At 42.8% G+C, this 13,341-nt stretch overlaps 1 protein-coding gene across 3 annotated transcripts in view; it reads right to left on the bottom strand.

The window, feature by feature from the left end:
- hdac4 (histone deacetylase 4) overlaps positions 1–13,341 on the bottom strand; it is a 148,316-nt gene that overhangs the window by 121,458 nt on the left and 13,517 nt on the right. For all 3 annotated transcript variants that reach the window (XM_085135190.1, XM_085135189.1, XM_085135191.1), the window contains exon 2: positions 9,616–9,810. In XM_085135190.1, the coding sequence (XP_084991316.1) occupies positions 9,616–9,637 (22 nt within the window). In that variant the 5' untranslated portion in view covers positions 9,638–9,810. The remainder of the gene's footprint in view (positions 1–9,615; positions 9,811–13,341) is intronic.

Raw genomic sequence — 13,341 nt, 5'->3', positions numbered from 1 at the left:
ATTGGCTGCCTGGGGACCTGGCAGTAATATATAGAAATAGTATGATTAAGCAGAAATACTATAAAAAGCAGAAATACTATAATTTTACAGAAATACTATAATTTAGCACAAATACTATATTGTCACGGGGGTGTGGGGAAGGAGGACCCAGGCGCAGTGCTCTGTGTATAAACAGTGCGTTTATTTACAGTGTGTGGAAATAACAACAAATTCCCGTGCTTTCCCCAGACTCCCGTGTTGTGTCTTCTCCCACTGTTTGTGCTCTCCGCTCCCGTGTCTCAGCTATCCCCGTGCTGGCTGCTGTCTGGCACTCCACCCCTCTCCTCTGGACACAATAGAAGCAGCCGTCAGGACACATACAATCGCGGGCATATACACACACACTAACCAAGCACAACTGGATGACTGACGTGGAGTCTCACGCAATGATCCCGCGTCGGTGGGAGCTCCAAGACTCTCTTAAGTAGCCAGAACCAAAACAAGCAAAAACAACAAACAACAAACCCTCCCAGGTCACAGTCCCAAAGTCAGACCGCGCATCCCGCAGCGGCGCATCCCGCTCGCCGATCTCCCCCGGCTGCGGCGCGGGCTCCTCCCGCTCGCCGAGGTCCCCCGGCTGCGGCGCGGGCTCCACTCGCTCGCCGAGCTCCGGCGCGGGCTCCACCTGCTCGCCGAGCTCCGGCGCGGGCTCCACCTGCTCGCCGAGCAGCGGCGCGGGCTCCTTTGGCAGCGGCGCTGGCTTCTCCTGCTCGCCGGGCAGCGGCGCTGGCTCCACCGGCTCGCTGAGCTCCTCCGGCAGCAGCGCTGGCTCCACCGGCTCGCTGAGCTCCTCCGGCAGCGGCGCTGGCTCCACCGGCTCGCCGAGCAACTGCTCGGGCATGCGAGCTCCACTGGCTCGCCGAGCTTCTGCTCGGGCAGTGCGAGCTCCACCGGCTCGCCGAGCTCCTGCTCGGGCAGTGCGAGCTCCTCCTGCTCGCCGAGCTCCTGCTCGGGCAGTGCGAGCTCCTCCGGCTCGCCAAGCTCCTGCTCGGGCAGGGCAGGTCCGGGTGGCGACGTAGCAGCCGGTGAAGAAGATGGCAGAAGGGTGACTGCAGGCGGTGAGATGACGGCGGTGCCACAGCTGCAGATGTTGAAGCAGCGAGTGGTGTGGAGACCTCTGACCGAGGTGATGTTACCTGCGCTGTCGGCTCGTCCACTGCAGACACAAAACCAGATGGGGAGGGAAATGGAAAATTGTCCGTACTACTCACCACAGCCGACTCTTGAGAAGTTCGTGGATTAGGCTGCGGTGAGGAAAGCCGGTGGAGCGAACGTCGTTTCCGTGTAGACGTCGGGGCCGGCATCTCAGGCTGTGAATCCACCAGCGGTCCGGGCCGGTGAGCAGCCTGAGGAGGAGAGTGGAGGTGGAGGGTGGAAAGCAGGAAGTCCAGGACAACTGGATTGAGGGAGTCCACCAGCCAGGGGAATTTAACAAGTGTCTCCACATATGTACAAGCATAGAGCAAACGGGGAAGCAACACCAAAAATATATAGTAATACATATAACTAGTACATAACTGCTCAGGGATCCTGGGTTGCTCAGACCCAGAACCCTGACATATATTAAGCACAAATCCTATAAAAAGCAGAAATACTATAATTTAGCAGAAATACTATATTAAGCACAAATCGTATAAAAAGCAGAAATACTATAAAAAGCAGAAATACTATAATTTAGCAGAAACACTATAAAAAGCAGAAATAGTATAATGTAGCAGAAATACTATAATTTAGCAGAAATACTATATTAAGCACAAATCCTATATTAAGCACAATTCGTATAAAAAGCAGAAATACTATAAAAAGCAGAAATACTATAATTTAGCAGAAACACTATAAAAAGCAGAAATAGTATAATGTAGCAGAAATACTATAATTTAGCAGAAATACTATATTAACCAGAAATACTATAAAAAGCAGAAATACCTTAAAAAGCAGAAATACTATAATTTAGCAGAAATACTATATTAAGCACAAATCCTATATTAAGCACAATTCGTATAAAAAGCAGAAATACTATAAAAAGCAGAAATACTATAATTTAGCAGAAACACTATAAAAAGCAGAAATAGTATAATGTAGCAGAAATACTATAATTAAGCAGAAATACTATATTAAGCACAAATACTATAAAAAGCAGAACTACTATATTAAGCACAAATCCTATAAAAAGCAGAAATACTATCATTTAGCAGAAATACTATAAAAAGCAGAAATACTATCATTTAGAAATACTATAACACACACAGAAAGAGAGAGAAGCCAGTTTTTAGGTCAGTCAAGCAGCCTGGGAGCTGCTAAATTTGAATCCACCAATCAGAGAGGCTGTGTACTTTTTTCCCGCCAAAACAGGTGCAGCCGTTTTTACACACGCAGCAGAGAGGCAGGATTTTTGCAGTCTATTTCTCATAGTGAGGACTAAACTCAAACAAATGACCATAATTTCCTAACCGTAGGGGCTAGAACGATCATTCTTACACCGTTTTGTTCAGCAGAGATGGGGGAATCTTCAAGTGTTGACAATTTATCATTAAAATATGAATTATTAAAGATATTTGACTTCTAATGCACCATAACTGAGTAGAGGCGAAGCAAAAACTGCCTTGACTTGCCCTCAAACAACGCTTTCTAACTCTAAATCTATTTGGAGTATCGATATCATTCTTTCACCGTAAGAGACAGCAGGCTTTGGTGAACAACCATGGAAATTTTCAGGTCTTTGTGGAAATCTATCAAAAAGATATGACGAGAGAAAAAAGTGGCTCATTTCCAGAGTTTGAAATCTGAAGAAATCTGAGCGAAGGACAAATTTCCTACCCTCAAACAAGTCTAACTCATCTCAGAACGGTAATAGGTGAGAAAATAATTCTTGAATTGTGAGCGTCAGGAGTGTCTGAAGATATACTGGGACAAGCCTCATGTCTTAACGTCGCTTCGTTAGGGAGATATGACGATTCGAATATGCCTCTCATTACAGAAATCAAGCGGTGATTTTGAACAAACTCTCCATTGACTTTCTATGGAGAGTTTTCAGACTTTGTGTTGGTCTGAGGAGATTTGCCAAAATTCTATAAATCCCACAACAATGATAATGACATTTTCTGAAAGCCAGCAAAAATACCTATGTTTTGATGTATAATTTGTGGGAGTTGAGTGAAAATTGAGCAAGTAGCAAGAAGTTGTTCGGACATGAAGAGAAGACTGCGAAACCTTCAGTGCCTCACTTAGAACCAACTGCATAGCAACCATAACAACCCATGTATTTTGTGAAAAATCACAATTTTGCAACTCAAAACTTTAAGAGGGATAAAAATAAAATGGTAAAAGATTTGAAAAAGCTGATTTATAGCTGAATAGCCCAATAATTTGAGAACATTTTAAAGTTTGAATGGTTGTTCTAAGTGAAAGTATGAGGAAGTAGTTAAGTTTCAAAAACAAGCAAGTTTTAGCAGAATTGCGGAAGTTTTCCATTCATTTCAATGGGACAAATTAAAGGAAAAAAGCTTAATATTTTAAAAAGTATAATAGCAAAAAATAGCAAAAGTCATAGCCGGAATTAGCAGAAATAGCAGAATAGTTTAAAATTTGAATGGTGAAAATCGGCTGAAAATTGTGGAAGTAGTTAAGTGCCAAAAAACGTACAAAAATTGGCAACTAGAATAATAAAGTATAAAGAATAAAGAGAAACAGGAAAACAATAGTGTGGATGCCTTAAAGCATCCACACAATAAAGTATAAAGAATAAAGAGAAACAGGAAAACAATAGTGTGGATGCCTTAAAGCATCCACACAATAAGATGCCGTGAAATGATGTCAGCTAGCAAAACTCTGAAGATTAGGCTGCTACTTTAAATGATGTTAACCAGGATCAGATTGTTTGGGGAGTATCACAATGAGAAGACAAGAACAGTCAAAAGTTCCACAAACACAGAGGAAAGAAAGAAAGAAGTCGATGAGTGATGTTTTGATGGCAATATGCTGTTTTCTGTCAATAAGCGCTGCTGTTATCTGCCATTAGCCTCAGTTAGCTGCTGTTAGTCCCCATTAGCTGCTGTTAGCCAGCGTTAATAAAACTGTCTTTAAAGTGAACGTAACACTGTTGGGCTCTGACGCTAAGTGAACAAACTCTCATATGATGTGAGGATGTAATCAAACCGTGGGAGCTAAAGTGTGATTTTTAGGATACCTGAGCATAATACTAGCTGGCACCGTTAGCTTATAACCTGTTGTTGCCCTTTAGCCATTGAGTTCTCTTCTCCTCCACCTTTGATGTTCCATGTATGTGGTCAGTTTTAGCTACATACGAGAAACACAACTATTTGCATTAATCTCTGTCCCAGCCACTGCATTTAAATATGGTGGGGCAACATATTCCACAAACTACAAACCCAACTCCTATGTATTTTTAAGAGATTAATTACAAGCTCATGAGAATGCATCAGTTTGCTGGAAAATGTAACCACACACTATAATTAAGAATACAAACCTTTTTATGTATTTAATAACCTCAAAAATTACTGACAGACTGACTTTAAGCAACTGATAAAGCAGTGCAAGCATTTAGAGTCTGACAGCCGAGCTTTTAGCTCCCTGAGATTGCTCGTACATATCTTGACCATGTTTGATATGCATAACTGTAATAGAGTATATTTCTGAAAAAAAAAATCATAATTGATCCACTAAAAATAAAATAAAAGCTCCATTAAATAAACCAAGATTATTACAAACAAGCTTACAAAAGTATGAGAGTATCAGCGACAGTCTCTAAATATCGGTTCAGTATTAAAATAAACATTTCAATCTAAAAATAAACCTTCCTCTGCTAAATGAATTAGTCATTTCTAAAAGTTTATTCATCATCCATGACATTAATCAGCAAAGCAAATGGAAACCTTGTTAAATGTCAGTTTTATCAGACCTGCATTAAAACCTTAAGAGGCAGAGTTGAGATAAGAGTGTTTAGACTGTGGTCTGAGTGGATGACTGCTTATCAGTTAATCTTAATCTATGGAACTGAGTCGATGCAAAACCACCCAACTGTTTCTGAAACACGCAGTTTCTATTTTTAAAGCAACTTTCCTTCAAGGCAAGACCTGCTTTTTCAAACCACCAAACTGGTGCCACAAGTACAAATCTGCAGGGGAATGCCAATCACAGCGAGCGCGGCGGCTCCGTGGGGTATTTCATGCATTTTTAGCACGCCGTGGCACACAGAGTTAGAGGGACTCGGGGCTTATCCTCGGATTAATGCCTGGAAAAGTTCATTCTGCCCTGAGAGATCCAGGGTGCACAGAGTCCTTCCTAAAAGGGATTGTGTAACTGCTGGAACTTTTGATTTTGTTTTGTTCATAGAAGCAGGAGGATTACATCCTCAGAGACCCACCTGACCCGCCTCCCTCTTCTCAGCTGTCCCCCGCTGAACTCAGCGGACTTCATCCCACAGCCAGATGGGAAATACAGCAGTACACGGATATTCTTTTCAGAGCTTTCTGCTGGGCAGAGGTCTTAAAGACAATGGGGCCCTCTTGCATTTCACTTCTAGATGTGAAGCCTTATGCGTTAATCTTAGAGGTCAATCATTTTCTTCATTTTACTACTTATGCCAGACCGGACATCTGGGCAAAACCCTATAACTACATACAAGGTCAGCTCATGCTGTCATTTTATTTCTTTTCCCCACGAAGCAACGTCACATGCAGCAAGTATTAAGTTTCAGGACAGCCTCGTTTACTAGCACGGCTGCTGAAAGATTAAATAAGAAAAGAAAAAAAAAATCAACACAAAAGGCCGGGTATGAGAGGACGTTAAAAATCCATTACCACATTGTCACTGCTACCAAAAACAGCCCTAAAAATAATCTAATTATGAAATGATCTTTAATTACGTGAAAGAACACTATGCAGAACAAAAAACACAAAACCGCAATTCAGTACCGAGCTTCTCGTTCCAGCAGCGGCAGCAGCAAAGCTCTGAATGCTTAATAAATTCTTCTGAAGGCTGCACCGCACACTTGTTTCAACTGACAATGAGACTACTTGAATGGAATAGTCTGGAAAACTGTAGAGGGGAAGACAATCATGAAGCAGTAATCTTATTTCTCCACAGCAGCTCCCATTGTTCTCCTAAAAATGCTTCTGTTTATTCCGGTTCAGCTCTCATTCCAATCCATCACTCCATTGAGAAATATTCTGCAGAGCCAAGGATAAATTAGAACAATAACCGCGCTGCGCGATTTGAATGCAGCAATCAGGCTCGGATAGGAGAGAGTACCGTTGTGCTCCTCCAGCTCTTACTAGATAGCAGTAGCTGCTCTGTGCACGGCTGCAATCAAGCCCAGATGAATTGAACCGCCTCGCTCTGCGTTCGACTTCCCTGATAACTTCCTCTGATTAAGCTCCTGCTTAATTCACTCTGCCTCTCGACTCGGTCGACTTCAGTCATCTTTAGACAACTTTCGAAACGTTCAGACTTAAACCATCAATTAACACCCGAGCCTTCTCCGATACCGCGACACCGGCCTCTGTAAATGAGGAATCATCGGCGTGGACCGGCAGGTGTTAAGCTCCCTTTTTGAAGATTATGCTTCACTTGCAGTGGCCTGGCCCAGGCTAGCCACTCTCTTCTAATCCACCACTGCAAGCTTTTGATAGCTCCCACTGAGAGTCTTTATTACAATTTCTGATTAAAACCTGGAGCCAGAGAGAAAACGAGACAGACTGAGAAATTAGAGTGACAGAGGAGAAGGAAGGGCAAGTGAAAGAATTAAAAATTACTCCTATTTCAAATGCAGGAGCGTAAACTGCAGAGCAGCTGCCTTTGATTACCTTTAAATCTAATACTTGGGCTTAAATTTTGTTAGAGGAATGAGCTGACCCCAAAGGCCTAAACACGTATCTCATATTCTGACAGGAAACAGACCCTCCAGGAAAGACTACAGAATGAAACCCTGCATTTTTAGTTTAAAACTGCCACATTAGCACCACTACTGAAATGCTAGAACCAGACAAAATTGACGAGAGCTAAGAAAAAAAAAAAATCATTAAGATCATGAAGAACGCACTGCCTTGATCAGTAGAGAAAACAAAATAAAACAGTCTTATCTGGTTTCAACTCCAGCATCATTTATGAGGCACTTATTGTGCCGTCCTTCCTCCCTGATACTGAATAATCTCTGGGATAAAATCTACACATGGCTGTGGTCATCCCAAAAACATGAATAATTCACAGCCATCTGCCATAAACCAACAGTCTAAATTAAAAAAAGACTGAGGAGGTGCGATTCCTTTATTGTGATCACTTCTTTTATTTTGTGTGTGTTTTGTGTGTCTCACAGAAAGGAAGCGTGGGTCTGCTTTTGATTCACTTTATTACGTCGTCACAGGAAGCGAGACAGACTCACGTTCACACCTACAGATTTAATTAATTAGCGATTTAGAATTCGCAGTTAACCCAACCCATGCATATCTTTGCACTGTGGGAGAAAGCCAGAGTAGCAGGAGAGAGCCCATGTAGACACGTCTCTAGCTTCTCGACAATTTAAGCCAATGTCTGCAGTAAATTAGAAATGAAATTTTAGATGTAAAATGTTATTATGTACAGGTGACTGTTGTATGAGGTTAGTGGAAGTCTCCAAAATGATCACGCGTGTAATTATCAGTAAGGCTGCTGGTTCTCAAATTTGGAGCAAAGTGATTATTTTACTCACAGCTAAGCCTGAGACAACAGCAATAACCTCACCTTTAACCATGTGAATGGTCTGTTAAACAGCACTGCGATCATTTTATCTCCCCCAACTGGTTAAAGGCTCTTAAAGCCTCACTGCTGATTAGCACTGAAGCTCCACACCATAAAAAGCGATCTTCAGAGCTCCAACTATCAGTTACTTTAAAGTAAGTGGTCGTCATGTTGAAAGTGATACGTTAGTCAAGAATGTCATCACACCTACTACGTTAAAGTGCTTTTGAGGACATGAAGCAGACACGTTAAGATGCCGCCAGCATTTCATGGTTTCAAGGCAAGAAAAAAATCCAGCGGGGAGTTTTCTTGGTCTCACTTTGTCACAGTTTGTGGCAGCTTTGTTTACACATTCTGTCCAGACTGCAAACATAAAGCGTAAGTACTAAACAGCAGCATCCATATCATCGCAGAAGAGGAGGCTGGGGCCAGTCCGAGAGGCAAAAACAAGACTGAGACTACACAATATACTCTGACCCAAGTGCATACAACATCCAGGATTTTTTCTGATTAGACTCTAGAGGTCTCAAAGCTTTTTTAACCAGCTATACAAGGCCTCCAGCACCAGACGGCCCCTCTCTCTGTTTGTGTTCCAGGCCGGCGAGTCGCTATGCATGACGATTTATTGACGCAAGATCCCCCTCAGCCAGGACTGCCACCGATTACTGCTGCTGGAGAGAGGAGACGAGGGCAGGGAGAGGGGGGCAGACAGAAGGGGAAGGTCTTGCAGGGATAAGAGAGTTTTTCTGTGTGTGTGTTCTAGCTCTGCCTCCAAGGCCATAAACCCAGTTCCAAAATGCCAAGTAGCATGTCAACATGCCAGCCTTTGCCACCCAAGTTTAAGTCAGACAAAAGGCTCTTTAGTCCTCTAAGTGGTGGTCTAAAAAAATAGGAAATGATGATCTGTCATACGTGGAAAAAGGCTTTACCAGAACTGCACAAACTGAAGGGCGACAAGGAGAAAATGAACTGCTAACATGAAGTGAAACTGAGCAACGAGAGCTTAATTTCTGAGCTCCCCAAAGAGAAGGAACGTCTGGCACTGGATGAATGCTCTGTCCTAATGCAAACACAATCATCCCTCACCTATTTTTTATTTCATTTCATAACAGCTGACACTTGTTTTTCAAAAGATTTGTCCATCAGCAGATTGTTAGCCGTGACGTAAAAATCCCACCTCCCCAAATTAAATGAAAAACATGCGACGAATACAACTGTTCCTTTAACTAAACACTGGAGAAACAGAAAAAAAACAAAACTGCTAAGTTAAATTTATGTCATATATTCGGATGGGCTAAGCATGAGCAGGGAACAGAAATGACCAAAATAAAAAGGAAATGAAACAGGAAAACACGGCCCGCTCCAACGATCACTTGCATAACGCAGTGTATTTAAGAAAAAGAAAAAAAGAGGAAGAAGACCAAGAAAGAAATCAGTAAATATCTTTGGCCTGTGCCAGTTTTCCCCGTAATGTGACGACATGAAACATCCCCTCTGACACAAACCCCTTTGAAAAGCCTTTTGGCAGGGACTCAACCATTTCTCCAAACACTTTTCAAAAGAATAGAAGGTGATGCCAGCAAGCTACATTGTGTCACACAGAATCTTTAGTACTGCAACAATTAATAAATGCCTGTGAAATCAATTTGCTGAACATGACCAACACAAGCAGAGCTTGATGGGAAGTGAGGACACAATGGACCTTTTGTCCAGTTAAGTAAAATAGAAAATCCAGACCTGTGCTAAGGAGGAAAAGAATATATACTTTTCCCATAACACAGCAGCTATAAATCTATTCAAAATAAACTGCCGTGTTTAAATTTTACATTTCTCATTTCTTACCTTGGCAACTGTGAGAGCTCATTGTTATGGCTGCTGTTGCTCGTGCAGACTTGATGTGGAAAGAGAGGAGCGAGGGCGTCAGTGCGCCTCTGTCGTGGTCACCATCGTTCGCTACCCAGCTCGACCAAAGAGGAACATGGATTCATCACACTGTGGCACAGGTGAAGACCTCGTTGGACCGCTTCACCAAACAGCCTGTGAGGAGGAGATACAAAAAAGCAGGGATTTCATGCAGGCTCATTTATCACTGCAATATTCTGAATTTTTAAACAAACTTAAAACAAACACATTTATGTTTTTTGCCATTCATTTATCCCTCCCTGCACAGGCAACAAAGCACAGACAGCCCTGCATGCCAACCAGCTTTCAAAGAACTGATGACCCCAGTTCAAAGTTTCTGCCTCTCTTCAGCCCCAATTTAAATTAAATCTCTTCCACAAAACTGTCCAGGACATTCTGACACACAGTTGGTGAAAATCACAGACAATTAGAAAATAAACTGCACTGCAATTTCTGCTATTGCTGTTACAAAACAAAGGCAAGTGTTTAATGTTTAACAGCAACTTCCTAATTGTTGTAAATCTGTTATAAATAGTCTTACAATTACAATTAGGGATGGGTACCGGTATCCGGTGCCATGATGGCACCGGTTCTGACATAAACGGTAGTAACCAGACCGAAAAGCAGCGCACATTTCGGTGCTTTATTTCGGTGCTTTTTTTCCTGAGCTGTGATACACTTTCTTCTTCCTTACATTTCTATTGGCGGTTGGCAAACAACTGAAAGGTGCATTACCGCCACCAACTGGTATGGAATGATACACTTTAGATTCTAGCCAATCATTTTACGTTTCGAGGATAGTAGGCGGGTCCAGGTACGTACGTTCTTTTAGAGCAGAGCTACAGATTAAAAATGCCCAAGGCAAAGCGGTCAAAAGTCTGGCTGTACTTCACAGCAAAATATGCAAACTCAGCAGCCTGCAACAAGTGCTTTAAGCTGATACTGTCAAAGGAGGTCACACTTTAAATCCGATGAACCTAGCCCTGCCAGTGTAGCAGAAATGATGATGGCAGCAGCAGCCGTTCTTCTCTGCGTGAGTAGCTTAATGTTGTTCGTGTGTAATTTACGTTGAGTAAGCTAACCGCGTTATTAAATTAATGCATGTAACGTGAACTAGCAAACACCATCATAGCTACATGCGGCTGTCTTCTTGTTTGATGTCAGATACCCCCTTCACCCTGGCCAAAAAGGCTAAAATGACCAAAGAAAAAGTGGAAAACAGCTAAACATGAGAGGTTTTTGGACAAAGTTTGTGTTTTTTCCATTGTTTGCTTCCATTGTTTGCATCACTCTGGACTGCTTCCAGCCCAGAGTGATACCATATATGCCCTATACCTGCAGAAAAGACTAACATTGTTATCTTTTTACAAAAAAACAGCTGAACATGAGAGGTTTTTGGACCAATTTTGTGTTTTCCATTCTTTAAGCACCGGTTTGGGCACCGTTTAAGCACCGGCACCGTTTCAAAAGTACCGGTTTGGCACCGGTATCGGATAAAACCTAAACGATACCCATCCCTAATTACAATTGTTGCTAAAAGTGAGATATAAGGTGAGGAAAATGTGGCGAGAATCAAGTTAGGACACGGTCCTGAGTTGCACTTTCTCACATGCAGCACACAGCAGGAGACGGTCTGCAACGATGCTGGAAACACAGAGTTCAGTTTAGGTGAGTGTGTTCAGCAGGCAACACACATGGCTTGCAGAGAATTTCCCCGGACAAATACCGTCTTCATTCTCACAATCGGACATCATGCAGCCTTTGCTCTGGGGAGCTGCTTCAGTAAATACTCTTTAATATTCAATCCAACTGGCTTGGAGATTTTCATTTTGACATGCTGCTCTGCTCAGTTATACAGAGAAAAGTTCAGGGCAGCAGTGCAGGTGTTAAACAGTCTATGCAGGGGCTGTGAAGACGAACTTCCACAACAGCTTGTGGGCTTACAGGACTGATGTTCTCCAATGCTGATGGTTGAACAGCCAAGGGAGCAACAGTGGGGCTAACTACGAAGAGGGGAAAAGTACAAAAAAGGCAGACTGGACATTCGTTTTCATTTTTAACACTCTGTTGTATATTTCGGCATCTCTTCTCCACAGCAGGGGCTAAACCAAAGGACCAACAACACAGCAAACAGCAACAAGACTAGCCCACAGGGCGGGTTGGTCCACATATTTTTGACACTGCCCTCAAGTGACAGGAGGCGGCTACAACATGTCCATGTGGGTCTTCCAAACTTTCAGTGCTCGAGCAAATTTAAAACGGAGACTAAAAGAAAGAGAACGGAGTGAAAACAAACTGGCAAGTTGTATAAGATGTTTATTTTTTTTATCAAATCAAAATGATTCATTTGAACCATCTGGCTTTACTTAAAATCGCAGCATGTTTACAGAGTAATGCGAGTCCCTATCAGAACTGTCATCACAACACTGCCTGAGCCACACCCAGCAAAGAGAAGCTTTTGAATTTGGTTGAGCAGGTGTTCATCGGTGATTAAGCACTGCAGCAATAATACACCGCATTTTTCACATTTATGCATCAGAGCTCACCGGGGCACACGCCTTTGCAAGCATTTTAAGATTTGATCACATCTATTACTGTTACGCTGTTACCGTGTTTGCTGCCACAGTTTGCATGGTCAGCCTGGGAAAGTCACTGCCTAAATGAAAGGCTGTAGTAGAGCCCCAAATGAAATGCAAACAGAGGCTTCATGAAGGCTTAGACTCACCTCTGAGTCAACAGCAGAAGAAAGAGGGGAAGAAAACTTTTCATACTGCCTGGTGTTTGTGTGTCTTATGCAATCAAAACTGCAAGCGGTGCGCAAACAAACACACAGAGAGGCCTCTGGCTCTTCGACTTTAACCGACAGAAACTAAAACTCACCTCTGTCACGTCTAACAGGTGTCGGCAGAGCTGAAAACAAACATGTGGTAATGAGAGCTGCAATCAGTCCGTTTAAACCCCACGGCGGCCGCGGCAAAGTGCGTCTGCGCTCCCTTCTCTTTCTCAAACAGACACGCTCGCTCGCTCGCTTTTTAAAGCTGCTAAACTGAATTACTGTCACGTACCTACGTTCAGTTCTGTTGCGCAGAAAAATAAAACTTCATGGAAACGTATTCCTGCCAACAGTCTCCAGGCTCTTACCTCAGCTATCAGGAATTACCATAAACACCATAACGGTCCCTTAAGTCTAGAACAAATTCATCTGAGAAACCAGATTATTAATTGCCGTCAATGTGAGGGGAAAAAGTGTCAGAGTACTGATGGGATAACTGCCACTTGTGACTTTGAGAAAAAGATGAATGTGTTGCTATGACAAAAGTCAAAACACAGTATTTCCACTCTTTGCGTTGAGTGTGCTCTTCATAGCATCTTTCAAGCCATGGGGCAAAACAACAATGGAAGAGGTTTAGATGTCAGTCTGAATTCCTGACAAGGGTGTATGTTTAGTTACATGTACACTGGTGACACTTGGAGGACCGTGGGGGACACCGAAAATGGGTGTTGATGGATTTGCTGAGGCATGGGGTGTCAGAAAAAGTCGCCAGGGTGCCAACTGGAGGGCAGTGGAGCTATTCTCAGCTCAAACCAACTATTTTTGTCAGACGAGTTGTCTCACACACACACGCACACACACACAATGTGCTTTTACAGTCTGTTATAGTGTGA

The sequence above is a fragment of the Neolamprologus multifasciatus genome, chromosome 16 (assembly GCF_963576455.1).
Source record: "Neolamprologus multifasciatus chromosome 16, fNeoMul1.2, whole genome shotgun sequence".
NCBI lineage: Eukaryota > Metazoa > Chordata > Actinopteri > Cichliformes > Cichlidae > Neolamprologus > Neolamprologus multifasciatus.
Note: the sequence above shows the minus strand (reverse complement) of the source record. Positions and strands in the feature narration are given on the sequence as shown.